This window comes from Neoarius graeffei, chromosome 2 (genome assembly GCF_027579695.1).
Source record: "Neoarius graeffei isolate fNeoGra1 chromosome 2, fNeoGra1.pri, whole genome shotgun sequence".
Lineage (NCBI taxonomy): Eukaryota > Metazoa > Chordata > Actinopteri > Siluriformes > Ariidae > Neoarius > Neoarius graeffei.
In genome coordinates, this window is record NC_083570.1 from 38,568,470 (window position 1) to 38,583,903 (window position 15,434).

The window sequence follows — 15,434 nt, forward strand, 5'->3', positions numbered from 1 at the left end:
GAAAACAAATGTCTGTGCATTGTATATTTTGGGGTTTTGGATAGAAATAAAAGGAAGAAAACAAGTATGTAGTTATAAACATTAGTGGGGTAGAGTGTGGGTTTATTAAGCAGAAGTGTGACTTGAGCAGACATGAAGATGGAAGGAACCAGATCATTTGACAAAGATGTATCAATGCTAGTGGTCACATGTAGATTGTCTGGAAAAGTGTGAATGGTATTGGCCCAAGTGAGTCAAGTTGAATGTTGGTGACTATGTGAGCAAAGTGCATCCCAAAGTCAGCAGTAAGAGGGAATACAGGAAGGGGAGGAGGGAGTTAAGGATGAAAGAGAAGGTAGAGAGTAATTGAGATTAAGCTAATGATATTAATGCATGTCATTAAAATCAGCATACTTCATCCCCTTACTAGTGTTCCATGTGTGTATATATCCGTTACAGGTGGAATCTCCAGTTTCAGACATGACCATGAGGACTTGTGTGAGAACTCCCTACAACTTCAGGAGGGTCATGATGCTAGTGCAGCTGTTGCCCTGTCAGGGGCACTACCTCATTTGCTGCCTTCCAGCCCTGACATTGAGAATGCTGAGATGACAACTATTCTACCCTTCTTGTACCTAGGCAATGAGCGTGATGCACAGGACCTTGACCAAATGCAAAGGATGAACATTGGGTACATTCTCAATGTTACCACGCACCTCCCACTATACCTCTATGACCTAGGGATGTTTAAGTATAAACGCTTACCCGCCACTGACAGCAACAAGCAGAACCTACGTCAGTACTTTGAAGAAGCATTTGAATTTATAGGTATGGTAACTGCTTCTGATTTTATCAATCATTTCATCGGTAATACCTTGAACACAATAATTTAATAATCAAATTTTAGATTATCTAAAATGATGTTGCACATTTGTCATCTGTTCAAAATGGTGAACAGCAGAAGTGCAAATAATAAAGAGAGCGGCATTGACAAGCTATTAGAAACTGCAGCTGCTAAAACAAAATATTTGCAAATGGCTTTTTTATTTTAATATTTCATTTAAAATAAAAAATTAAAATAAAATTTGGCACAATGATTCAGCATGGGGGTGCAGTGATTAGCACTGTTGCCTCACAGCAAGAAGGTTCTGGGTTCAAACCCCATGGCTGACTGGGGCCTTTCTGTGTGGAGTTTGCATGTTGTGCCTATTTGGGTTTCCTCCAGGTGCTCTAGTTTCCTTCCACAGTCCAAAGACGTGGTTTAGATCAACTTATTACTCTAAATTGTTCTTGAGTGTGAATGGTTGCTTGACTCTGTGTTCGCCCTGCAGTGGATTGGCGACCTGCCCAGGGTTTACCCCACCTTTCACTCAAGGTCAGCTGGGATTGGCTTCAGCTTCCCCTGCAACACTGCCAGATAAGCAGTGTTGCAGGGGAAGCTGAAATAAATAATGGATGGATTCATGGTCCTAAAACCCAATTTTTGGTTGTTTCTCTTGAACACTTGTTTCAGCCCATAATTCAAGATTGAGTTGTCTCAAAACCATCCTTCCTATTTTGGCAGATTCCTATCATTCCCCATGCCAACTGGGATGGTTATGATTGAACCATGCTTGTACATCTTGGAGTTTCATCTTGAAGCATTATAGGGTGTTTTTGCTATCCTTCTAACAAATTTATTCTTCTCATCAGACTTGAAACTGATGATCTTGAGTCTAGGTATCACAAAATGTTTTATATTAATAACAGTTTTCCAGTAATGTATTAACAAAGTTAATTTTAATGAATTGCAGTGATTCTCCAGTCCAGTCATAATGAAATTTAAGTCAGTGAGGTCATGTGCCAGCTTTTCCATACTCCAAACATTAGATACAGTGAGGAAAAATAAGAATTTGGACACTTTTTTGTGTTTGTTTGTTTGTTTGTTTGCTTGTTTGTTAATAGACACTACCATTCAAAAGTTTGGAATCACTCAGGAATCACCCCCCCCCCCCCTTTTTTTTTTAAAGAAAATCACTTTTGTTTTCAAGTAAAATAACATTAGATTAATCAGAAATACAGTCCTGTTTTTGTTAATGTTATAAATCACTATTATAGATGGAATCAGCTGATATTTTTTCTTATTACAAACATGTTTACTACTCCTTTTACAGAACAATGCAAACTCGCTGTAACCAGGATAGTCAAGCCAAGTCAATTTATTAGTGTGCTTGCAAAAGCACACTATTGTTCTTAAGTTTTATTTTTATTATTCCATTTCACCCATTTTTTGGATCCACTACTCCTCCTAGGGCTTTCGAGATAGAGACACCGTTCCAATGCTGAAACGTAGGGCCCAATCTGGAATGGCGTGCTTGTTTTCAGCTTTTGGATCGACACACCTGTTCTCTCGTTCTTGTCATTTTTCTGTCATTTTTTTCCCATAGAGAATGAATAGGGCTCACGAATCGAATCGTCCTGCTCAGACACGCTTCACCGCAGACGCACCAAACCTCATGTGATACCTCAGGCCAACTCCCCAGACACATATATGCATTCGGTTCTGACCCGCATTCATTTTTTCCTTTCTTTTCATGCCCTACTTTTTCATCCATTCACTTCCATTCATTTTTGGCCCCATTGAAAATGAATGGCGTTTTGGGAAAAAAGCTTTCACTCTCCGTCAAATTTTTTAACTGAGTGACCAAACTTCAAGAGACTTCATATGATGCCTCAGGGTAAGTCCCCACACATATCCATCCCCTCATCTGAGACCTGCACTCATCTTTTTCTTGGTTTTCACACATCCTTTTTTCCCTCCATAAGCTTCCATTGATTTTTGGCCCCGTTCAAATGAATGGAGTTTTGCTCAGTAACACTTCACCACATATCCACTGGTGTAGTGTGCTTGTATACAGCTTTTGGATCGATGCACCCGTTCTGTCGTCCTTGTCGTTTTTCTGTTGTTTTTTCCCATAGAAAATGAATAGGACTCACAAATCGAGTCGTCCTACTTAGACACGCTCCATCGGAGATGCACCAAACTTCATGTGATACTTCAGACCAACTCCCCTGACACATTCATGCAATCGGGTCTGAACTGCACTCGTCTTTTCCTTTTTTCCTTCTTTTTTCTTCTGTTCTGCTACAGCTCAGCAAGCACACTTTGCATTTTCTTTGTGGAAATGCAGTCTAGTTTGTATAATGCTTTTAACAACAGACATTGTCACAGTGCAGCTTTACAGAAAAATAAAAAATTTAAATTTATGAACTAACAAATTTATCCCCAATGAGCAAGCCTGAGGTGACAGTGGCAAGGAAAAACTCCCTGAGACAACATGAAGAAACCATGAGAGGCACCAGACTCAAAAGGGAACCCATCCTCATTTTGGTGATAACAGATAGCATGATTATAAATAACTTGCTTCTATAAGTGTGTCCTATATAGCCACAAAGTACAATTGTGTAACCAGGAAATTCATTATAGTTTTAACATGAAGTCTATTCTATTGAAGTTATCAACTGATCATTGATGGAGACTTGAGTGTAAAACTGTTCATGACAACTACAATTCTAAAGTTTTTATGGCAGTTGTCATCTGAAGCAATCATAGCAAAACTGTAAATGTCCAGAGCCATCTTCTAAGTGTGTTTTTAGATTGTCCATATGGGGCCATCTTCCACAGGAGTGATGTGATGACACTCCAGCCAGAAGTAGGGCATCAGGATGGATCAGGCAGGTCTGAAGGACAGGAGACACCAGCATCACTGCTATCTCAGGCTTGACATGTGTAACTTGACAGACAGACAGACAGACAGATTGATAGTTAGGTATGCCTGTTGTCACCTAATGGTTAAGAACAGTGTACATTGTGTGCTGAGTGCAAGCAGGGATTCCAGCAAGACTAACTATGACAGTATAACTAAAAGGGAAAGCCAGAAGGTAATACAGACATGAGGGAGCTCTGGGACATAAAGCAGCCAGCCACTCCAGCTCTCAGCCCTGTTGAGCTGTTGTGGGAGCAGCTTGACCAGATGGTATGAAAAAAGTGCCCATTAAGCCACTGCAACTTGTGGGAGGTGCTTCAGGAAACATGAGGTGAAATTGATGCAGATTACCTCAGTACACTAATAGCTAGAATACTAAAGGTCTGAAATTTTGTAACTGCTTTAATGAAAGCAAAGTTTGAAGCACTACATTATTTCAAACAGAAATCATTAGTTCTAAGTCTTGACTATAACTTCTATTGATTTTGCAACTTATTTAATGAATAAAAGTATGAGTTGTCATGGAAAATGTGAAAAGTTCTGAGTGATTCCAAACTTTTGAATGGTACTGTACTTCCAGTGTCCATATCAACTTCAAAGTATGTATTCATAAGCATAAACAAAGATATATTTAAGAAAAACTGATAGGGTGGAGGGAGAATTTGGACTCTATATTAAGCAACAAAACAACCCTGATGTAGTTAGACAAATAACCTGATCAATGCCCAAATTATTTGGGACATGAATATTTCTGACCAGGCAGGACGGTGGTGTAGTGGTTAACACTGTTGCCTCACAGCAAGAAGGTTCTGGGTTCGAGCCCAGTGGCCGATGGGGGCCTTTCTGTGTGGAGTTTGCATGTTCTGTCTGTGTCGGTTTCCTCCGGGTGCTCTGGTTTTCCCCACAGTCCAAAGACATGCAGATTGGGCTAATTGGAGGTGCTAAATTGACTGTAGGTGTGAATGGTGATTTGTCTCTATGTGTCAGCCCTGTGATGATCTGGCGACTTGTCCAGAGTGTTCCCTGCCTCTCGCCCATAGTCAGCTGGGATAGGCTCCAGCTTGCCTGTGACCCTGCACAGGCTAAGCCGTTACAGATAATGGATGGATATCTGTGACCAGCACTTACAGAGCAATGCTCTAACTACAGTCAAGTTTATTTGTATAGCGCTTTTAACAATAAACATTGTCGCAAAGCAGCTTTACAGAATTTGAATGACTTAAAACATGAGCTAATTTTATCCCTAATCTATCCCCAATGAGCAAGCCTGCGGCGACAGTGGCAAGGAAAAACTCCCTCAGACGACATGAGGAAGAAACCTCGAGAGGAACCAGACTCAAAAGGGAACCCATCCTCATTTGGGCAACAACAGACAGCATGACTATAACATTAACAGTTTTAACATGGGCAGCATGGTGGTGTAGTGGTTAGCGCTGTTGCCTCACAGCAAGAAGGTCCGGGTTTGAGCCCCGTGGCCGGCGAGGGCCTTTCTGTGCGGAGTTTGCATGTTCTTCCTGTGTGCGCGTGGGTTTCCTCCAGGTGCTCCGGTTTCCCCCACAGTCCAAAGACATGCAGGTTAGGTTAACTGGTGACTCTAAATTGACCATAGGTGTGAGTGTGAATGGTTGTCTGTGTCTATGTGTCAGCCCTGTGATGACCTGGCGACTTGTCCAGGATGTACCCCGCCTTTCGCCCATAGTCAGCTGGGATAGGCTCCAGCTTGCCTGCGACCCTGTAGAACAGGATAAAGCGGCTAGAGATGATGAGATGAGATGAGTTTTAACATGAAGACAGTTTCGTTGATGATGTAACTCTTTATTGATGGAAACTTGAGTGCAAAACTGTTCATGACAACTGCAGTCCTAAAGTTAGCAAATCAACTGTAGTCCTCAGCCATAAAAGCATTACTGTAAGAGTCCAGAGCATCCTCCAGGTGTAACTTTCAACTGTCCTCATGGGGCCATCCTCCACAGGAGCGATGCGATAAGACTCCAACCAGACACAGGGCACCAGGATGGATCAAGCAGGTCCGAGGGGCAGAAGAGGTTAGCATCTCGATCCTAGGACCAACATGTAACTCAGAGGGACAGATTGGGGGGGGGGGGGGGGGGGGGGGGGGGAGAAAACACAGGTTGTTAGGTATGCCCTAAAAATGACACAAGTATTAAGTCTGTGTGGTAGGCTCGCAGAGATGAGAGTCTTGACATCAGGCATAATACACAACAATGGCATGTTAATATGGTTAAAAAATATCATGACCTGCTCTGGCTGGATGCTTGATTGGGTTATGGGAGCACACTCCTCAGCAATGATGGGATGCAGATGGGACCCTTAGGGCTGGCCAAGACAATTCAGTTACAATTCACCGGGTCTGGGACATGCGACAGAATGTCTGACGGCCGATTCCCTGCAGGCTACGATAGCCAGTCGAGGTCTCCACCCTCTCCACCAAAAGATTTCCTGTTGACTCCATGCAACTCAGAGGGACAGATTTGGGGGGAGGGGGGGAGAGAGAGAGAAGGAAAGAAAACACAGGTTATTAGGTATGACCAATGTCACCTGAATAAGTAGGAACAGTATACATATTGCACTGAGTACAAGCAGGGACTCCGGCAACGAACTATGACAGCATAACTAAAAGGGGAGAGCCAGAAGGTAACACAGGCATGAGGGAGCCCCAGGACATAAAGCAGCCAGCCACTACACCATCAACAAACTCGAGTGGGGACTGACAGCATCCATACATCCCAGTTTACCAAAACACTCTATGTCTGAGGACCCTCCAGATCTACACCTTTACCTCATAAACACCATTAACAAAAGATGAGAGAGGCCTATAATTTTCATCATAGGTACACTTCAACTATGAGAGACAGAATGAGAAAAAAAATCCAGAAAATCACATTGTCTGATTTTTAAAGAATTTATTTGCAAATTATGGTGGAAAATAAGTATTTGGTCAATAACAAAAGTTCATCTCAATACTTTGTTATATACCCTTTGTTGGCAATGACAGAGGTCAAACGTTTTCTGTAAGTCTTCACAAGGTTTTCACACACTGTTGCTGGCATTTTGGCCCATTCCTCCATGCAGATCTCCTCTAGAGCAGTGATGTTTTGGGGCTGTCGCTGGGCAACACGGACTTTCAACTCCCTCCAAAGATTTTCTATGGGGTTGAGATCTGGAGACTGGCTAGGCCACTCCAGGACCTTGAAATGCTTCTTACGAAGCCACTCCTTCGTTGCCCGGGCGGTGTGTTTGGGATCATTGTCATGCTGAAAGACCCAGCAACGTTTCATCTTCAATGCCCTTGCTGATGGAAGGAGGTTTTCACTCAAAATCTCACGATACATGGCCCCATTCATTCTTTCCTTTACACGGATCAGTCGTCCTGGTCCCTTTGCAGAAAAACAGCCCCAAAGCATGATGTTTCCACCCCCATGCTTCACAGTAGGTATGGTGTTCTTTGGATGCAACTCAGCATTCTTTCTCCTCCAAACATGACAAGTTGAGTTTTTACCAAAAAGTTCTATTTTGGTTTCATCTGACCAAATGACATTCTCCCAATCCTCTTCTGGATTATCCAAATGCTCTCCAGCAAACTTCAGACGGGCCTGGACATGTACTGGCTTAAGCAGGGGGCACTGCAGGATTTGAGTCCCTGGCGGCGTAGTGTGTTACTGATGGTAGCCTTTGTTACTTTGGTCCCAGCTCTCTGCAGGTCATTCACTAGGTCCCCCCATGTGGTTCTGGGATTTTTGCTCACCGTTCTTGTGATCATTTTGACCCCACGGGGTGAGATCTTGCGTGGAGCCCCAGATCGAGGGAGATTATCAGTGGTCTTGTATGTCTTCCATTTTCTAATAATTGCTCCCACAGTTGATTTCTTCACACCAAGCTACTTACCTATTGTAGATTCAGTCTTCCCAGCCTGGTGCAGGTCTACAATTTTGTTTCTGGTGTCCTTTGACAGCTCTTTGGTCTTGGCCATAGTGGAGTTTGGAGTGTGACTGTTTGAGGTTGTGGACAGGTGTCTTTTATACTGATGAGTTCAAACAGGTGCCATTAATACAGGTAACGAGTGGAGGACAGAGGAGCCTCTTAAAGAAGAAGTTACAGGTCTGTGAGAGCCAGAAATCTTGCTTGTTTGTAGGTGACCAAATACTTATTTTACCGAGGAATTTACCAATTAATTCATTAAAAATCCTACAATGCGATTTCCTGGATTCTTTCCCCCCATTCTGTCTCTCATAGTTGAAGTGTACCTATGATGAAAATTACAGGCCTCTCTCATCTTTTTAAGTGGGAGAACTTGCACAATTGGTGGCTGACTAAATACTTTTTTGCCCCACTGTGTGTGTGTGTGTGTGTGTGTGTGTATATATATATATATATATATATATATATATATATATATATATATATATATATATATATATATAACAAATTCAGTGTGTGCATGTGTTTGTGTGTCTATACTAGCTATAAAGCCTATTTATTTATTTAATGTGTGAGTACAGGTATAGACATACAGTGTACCACAGTAGTTTATATGGTTTAAATATAGGCTAGTGACAGCTTGAAGCTAAGTGTGAATTTATAGCAGCGTGGAGGGGAGCAGGGCTCCATACTGAAGAGAACATGGTAATCCATTGATCTGATTTTTGATGGCTTTTATGACCATAGGGTACCCAATCATGAGTGCAAGGCAATGTATCTTATAAACATTTGACCACCAGACAACGGAATTTGTATCTTTTATTTACTTAAAGTAGATGAGTTTGCTTTTTTAAAAATAACATGGCATTATTTACTAACACATTTTACACTCATCAGGAGTTAGCCCCTCATTTCACCGAGTACGATCTGGAAAAATTGCACACGACCACGCGCAACTATGATCGCAGCTATGTTTTCCTGTAGTCGCGGGCAAAATCCATGCAACCTAAACCCATTATTTTCTGTGTACGCTCTATGTTCGATGTTATCTCGTTCGACCTTCGATGTGTACGCTCTACCTGCGTCCTATACGCTCTGTAGATGCTTTACATACGCTCTACTTGCGTCTATCCACTCGATCTGATGCGATCTTAACACGAACAAGGCTTGTTCTGTTCGACCAATCTGCGACATAGCGTTGATCTCTCGGTGATCTATCCTCGCAAGTGCGCGACCTCGGCCGATCAAGGCTCAATCTTGGCCGATCTAGCTACGTACGAGTTGCAACGTACCCTCGATCAATACGATTTAGCCTGCAATATAAACATTCTAGCCTCGCTCTGTACGCTCAATTCTCGATCTTTTCTAGACAGATTCTCGCCTGAGCTACGCGCAAATTTGTCACTGTTGCCCGGATTTGCGTGCTACCCACTGTGACCGTATAAAAAGGCCTGGCGATCGGTGGTCGATCATCAGTTTTTGACCAGCCTCCGAAGGGACAACATGGACCCAATCGCTCTGCATCATGCTATTGCGCCCTATTTATATGACATTCAGTAGGCGTAGCTTTAACCGGATTAGGCGAAGGTAGGTCGCAACTTAAGCGATGGTCGATCTTTATTGGTTGAAGTAGGTCGCACCTTAATCCTCTTTAGAATCCAATCGTGCCCATGGGAAGAATAGGGAGCGTACGGGTCTAGGGAAGGTCTGGGACAGGTTGTGCGGAGCGAGGCTTGATCGCAAAAGAGTGAAGCTAGATCACACGGATTGAGTGAGTGTCGAGGACAGGCCGAGCAGCACAACCATGCGCGCAGCGCAATCAGTTCTCGCTTGAGAAGACTGAGCATCGCTCATCCCCGTTCTAGCCTCGATTGTCTCTTGACCAATGCATCCTTTCCTTGACCTTGTTCACTCTTTCAACGCTCTCTGTGCGACTTTTAGGTCGAGGCTCAGTTTTTTGACATGTCAAAAAACCGAGCTACAATCTCTTTGTCGGGGAGACCATTCCTCAACCACGTGCAACCACGGAAGACCAAGGCATGACCAACCCTCAGTCAACCGTCGACTGCGTACGACCTGCGGCGACCAAGCCATGCTCTGAGATCGCAGCTCGGTCTTCCGGGAAGATTTCTCAGTGAAATGACCCCCTTACACTTTTGGACAGTGCCTAAATATATACATTAGCTTTGAATGTCTATTCTATTCTAGCTAATTGGCTTGCATGGCCTGAATCACTTTTCCGTGGAAGCTGTTGGAATATTGTTGGCACAGCATCGGGTTTGAGTCTAACGAGACCTGTGTAGCCCAAGAGCTGCGCCTATAGATTCTTTTCTTTTTTTAAAGATATTTTTTGGGCTTTTTCACCTTTATTGGATAGGACAGTGTAGAGACAGGAAATGAGCAGGAGAGAGAGACGGGGAGGGATCGGGAAATGACCTCGGGTCAGAATCGAACCCGGGTCCCCAGATTTATGGTATGGCGCCTTATCCGCCTGAGCCATGACGCCCCCCTATAGATTCTTTTCAAAGAAATCAGACTCAAAATGGTCCTCACAAACAACATATTTTCTGCCAAAGGAGAGTATTTCTAAAGGGTGACCTATTCCCAAGTTGTCTAGTCACTGTTTAGCAAGTTATTAACATTGCTCGGTATTCAGCAATGGAACAGAAAAAATGCTTTCCCTTATGACGTTTGTTGTTTTTGCAACCATAGGCTTTGCACTCTGCCATTTTTCAACAATGTTTTGTACATCTGGTTACATTGCAGTGTCAGGAACAGCACGCCAATCAAGATACAAGAAACCTATTAATGATACTGGGCCAGGCAGATCTTTGACTCCGCCCAGAAAATGGCAGTATGGCTGTGCCCTTAAGTAAGCAGGAATACAAAAGATTTTTAAAGCACTGCTTTATGTTACGCCGTAGAAATATGTTGCTGCAACACCAGAAAAAAAAATCAGTATCCCGTAATAACGTGAAAAGTTTATAACAATATATTTTGCACGTTATAACAATATATTTTCATGTTATGTGAAATGTTTCACAATATAATGTGATAATTTGATACATATCACATTATAACATGATAATTTGGTTTCATTTTATAACGTGATAATTTATATTGCTAAAGCCTGAAACTTTTCATGTTATAACATGATAATGTTAAACTCATGTTTGAATCTATGGTTTGAATGAGGTATGTGGAGAATAAACTGGGTAATATGGCTCATTTACATGATTTTAATCCAGTTCTATTTCACGCTTGGGTTGAGACATGGTGAGATTTTGCCATTATTGAACATGGTGGATGACACTGTAATAAGTATACACACTCTAAGAAGGATTTTAAAATACATGGGGCTGTAAAAAGGAAGAATGAGTCTGACCTGCTGGAGGTAGCTTGTAACCATGGAGCCATCTGTGCCCCTCCAGCTGATCAGTGAGAAATGATGCTACATCCAGCAGGTTGGTCTCATTCTTCCTTTTGTACAGCCCCATGTATTTTAAAATCCTTCTTAGAGTTCCAAAATAGTTATACAAACTGTCTTCAATATTTCTAATGTTTATTTGTAAAATAATAACAATGAATGAAACAGGGCAGCATGGTGGTGCAGTGGTTCGCACTGTTGCCTCACAGCAAAAAGTTTCAGGGTTCAAACCTTGCAGTTGACTGGGGCCTTTCTGTGTGGAGTTTGCAAGTTCTCCCTGTGCCTGCATTTATTTCCTCCATGTGCTCTGGTTTCCTCCCACAGTCCAAAGACATACGGATTAGGTCAACTGGCTACTCTGCATTGCCCATAAGTGTGAATGTGAAGTATGAATAGTTATTCGTCTCTTGCGTTAGCTCTGCAATAGATTAGCAACCTGCCCAGTGTGTACCCCCCTCTCACCAGAAGTCAGCTGGGATTGGATCCAGCTTCCCCCATGACCCTGACGGATAAGTGGTATAGATGATGGATGGATAAATGAAACCTAGTTTGGGAGTTTTAATTTAGTTGAAGAGTTTAGAATTCCTAAGGGTAATTATTTCATAATATCACAATTACATATTTAAATATTGTCCTCAAATACCATCTCAGAAAATTACACCAGAGTTAAATACTGTGATTACAACAAAAGGCCATATATCATGCAACAAAAACAGAATCATGTTCAAGTTCTGAATAATGAACTCCACCCCCATGCTCACATTTCACATGCAACAATCCAAGCAGCCATTCAATGATGAGTAATCCTAGGTCTAGTTTTTAAATGGTTGTCTTTTCATCTGCATCAACAGAAGAAGCTCACCAGGCAGGCAAGGGACTGCTCATTCACTGCCAGGCTGGTGTGTCACGGTCTGCCACTATTGTCATTGCATACCTGATGAAACACACTTGGATGACCATGACAGATGCCTACAAGTTTGTCAAGATGCGAAGGCCTATTATCTCGCCCAACCTCAACTTTATGGGCCAGCTCCTTGAGTTTGAAGAAGATCTCAATAATGGCATCACTCCTCGCATACTCACGCCCAAACTTATTGGAGTAGAGACCATTGTGTAGGAAAATTGATTAAGCTTTACAAGTACATTCTCCTCCAAAGTATTTTTTTCCACCGGAAGACTGTCTGTGAATGGAATGCATGCATCAAAGAAGCAAGATGTTTTTACTTTAGCATGGATTTTGGAATATGCACATGTCTTCTTTTGTTTCTAAAGATACTTGTCAGAAAAGATTTGTTTGTTGTGCTAGTAGTTCTTGTGCTATTTTTATACTGGAGTAGACCATGATGAGCCTTAAGTGGCTTCACTGTGCAATACTTTGAATGAAATGCAAAGGGGGTTCATCTGTATTTATATAGTAGGTGATGGTGAACACTTGTGCAGGACTTATTCTATATATTTAAAAAAAATTAATCTTGTATTCAGCTGAATGCGAAGCCAATATCCTTGGCATCAAGATTTATTAGATGCATTTTTATTTTTTAAAAGGTGGAAGGTTTTTGTCTGTATATCATACCAAATCATTTAACTTTGATAAAATCTCAAAGGCTGTGTGTATGTTTGTGTCTCTGGCACGTAAACTATGGTTATTCCTGGTGCCAGAAATATGTCCAAATAAGAAATCTATGCCGCATGAACACCTGAGACATAAAGATTAATATTTAACTATAATCCTCTTTTATTGTTATATGATATTTACCATATACTGTGGTTTTGAATTACACTGTTACCTTACTCAATGCTTCTAATGTCATCTTGGGAGCTACGTTTTTCCTTTTCTCTTTATTTGTATTACATAATTATCGCTCTTTCTAGTAACATACTAGCACCTTTAGCCAGCTGAAATACTCTGATCTCTAACTGGGTATGTAGCCCAAAGTTTAAAAGAGGTCTTTTAATTGGTAGTAAATGTGGGTAACTGTTTAATGCAAAAATATTTATCATTTGCACTTAATTCTAATGCAAAGCTACCAAAGTTTCTTTGAAAACATAAAGCACTGGTGTTAATTGGAGTGATAATCAGTCTCTCGTCTCTATTTTTCCCCCTGTTGTTTAGTGTACAGTAAATTTACAATAAGCAAATTAGAAATACTCTGTTTCGAGTAGCACAGCAGCTCTGCTTTCTCTACGGTATTATCAAGGTATTCATTTATTCAAACTACGGATAAAATGTTTTCTTTGCAAGCCATGGTTTTAATGGCACTCATCTAGTTTTTAAGTACAAGACAAGTTGCTTTTTCTTGATCAAAATGACACAGAGATATAAACAATTTCATAATTCTAAGCCAAATGCTTGTCATTTTCAAACATTTGTTTTTGAATATAGAATATACTATAGGTACAGGACATACATAGCACAATGCTAGAAAGTTAATGTCATTAATATTTAATTAATCCACAGTTTGAACTCTGATGGTTTATTCAAAACAAAGTTGCATATGCAAACATTTACAGTCACAAGATTTTGCAACAGAATTTGAAGCTTATATGAATACAACCAGAAAATACAGCAAATAAGATTTTTTTTTACACATAAATAAGCAGATGTTCTATAAAGAAGTCCTTATCATACACCGTTAACTCCATAATGATTGGCATCCTTGATGAAAAAGGGGGAAAAAAATACAGTACCAGTCAAAGGTTTGGACACACATCCATAGGTTTTTCTTGTAGAACAATACTAAAGACATGAAAATTATGAAATAACGTATGGAACATATGTGGTAAACAAAAAAGTGTTAAAAATATTTTAAGATTTATATTCATATTTTAGATTCTTCAAAGTAATCCAGCGTTTGCCTTGATGACGCTATTGGCATTATCTTAACCAGTCACCTGGAATGCTCTTGAATTAATAGGTGTCTCGTCAAAAGTTAATTAGTGCAATCTCTTGCCTTCTTCTTGTGTTTGAGATCAAACAGTAAATAATAAAAATACAGTAAATAGCCCTATTCCACAACTGTAGTAATCCATATTGTCAATAACTGCTCAACTAAGTAAAGAGAAACGACATCTATCATTAATTTAAGACATGAAGTGACTAATAAAAATAAAGAAAAACAATGAATTAGAAGGTGTGTTCAAACTTATACTCTCTCTCCCTTGATATATATAAACAAAAACACATAAGAAGTGATATTTTGAGCTTAAACAAATGAGACACTTTACTGTTGTTTTTTGTAAGACAATATATGGAATGTAAAATGAAGATACTTGAAAAGTAGAATGTCTTTTGGTTCTGCTTTTCTCTCTCTCTCTCTCTCTCTCTCTCTCTCTCTCTCTCTACCAGATTAGGGCTTAATTCACATTACATGCAAGTGTTTTAAATGTTGTCTTTTAAGAAATGAGTTGTGAATGTCCTCACTGCTGACTTGCAAACAAACTGCAATTTGTAAAATTGTTGCTTGTGCGTATACAGTATTTACCTTAATTATTTATTCATTCAATTAATTTTACCTGCTTCATTTAGTGATTGATGTACTATTACTTCTGTGAAACATTTGTCTAGTCAGATGGTGAAAATATTTCTGGGATATATATGGAGTGTTCAAATGGGTTTGCTGTTTTATACTGTATACAGTGTTAAATACAGTTAAGCTATTTTATGAGTGACTCAAAAAGAGCTATATTATGTGCCTGTAGTCCGATGTAACATAGATCATTGTGTCGCTTTCTGTCAATGCATTACATTAGGTGTGATCATTCAAATCTGTTTTCGCACTGGCTCAGAAAAAGGTGCTATATTAATGGAGGCCTTCTAAACCTTATTTGTGATTGTGCTCGGATACATTATTTTCTTTCCCCAAGGTTAAAATTGTTATATGTATTATTATTGTTTTTAATCTTAATAACAAAGGTCCTGACAGAAATCAAGAAGATTTTTGTCATATGATTTGGAAATAAAAACCGAGCAACAAAACATATCATGAACTGTACTATGATTTTTTTTTTTAATGTAATATCTTTAGTCCTGTAATCTGTCTGTTGCTTACTGACAGTTCTGTTTTTATATCAACTGATTTTTTTTTTATTACAACTAAAATCCAAGCTAAAAAAAAAAAAATCTCTATCTGGTTAGTGAATTATATGTCATTCATAATACTGACCTATACTTAGCCAGTGCCTGTGGGTCTCTGTGTGCTGGCCCGTGTTTACAAAGGTCAAATTCTCTTCATAGGAACAGACCCCAAAATAAAACTGATGAGATGCATCATCAGTATCCTGTCAACACTTCGCAGGCCCACAGCACCAGAATAGCCTTGGTTTTAACACTGCTAAAAGTACCT

At 40.3% G+C, this 15,434-nt stretch overlaps 1 protein-coding gene across 5 annotated transcripts in view; it reads left to right on the forward strand.

Annotated features, from left to right (window-relative positions):
* The window catches only part of dusp10 (dual specificity phosphatase 10), a 32,553-nt gene extending 17,547 nt beyond the window's left edge, over window positions 1-15,006 (forward strand). For 3 of the 5 annotated variants that reach the window (XM_060914171.1, XM_060914172.1, XM_060914173.1), the window contains exons 3-5: window positions 439-807; window positions 10,431-10,536; window positions 11,943-12,209. In XM_060914171.1, the coding sequence (XP_060770154.1) occupies window positions 439-807; window positions 10,431-10,536; window positions 11,943-12,129 (662 nt within the window). In that variant the 3' untranslated portion in view covers window positions 12,130-12,209. Of the gene's footprint in view, window positions 1-438; window positions 808-10,430; window positions 10,537-11,942 lie in introns of all 5 variants that reach the window. The other 2 variants (XM_060914174.1, XM_060914175.1) reach the window with 2 other exon arrangements.
* The last annotated feature ends 428 nt before the right edge of the window (window positions 15,007-15,434 follow it).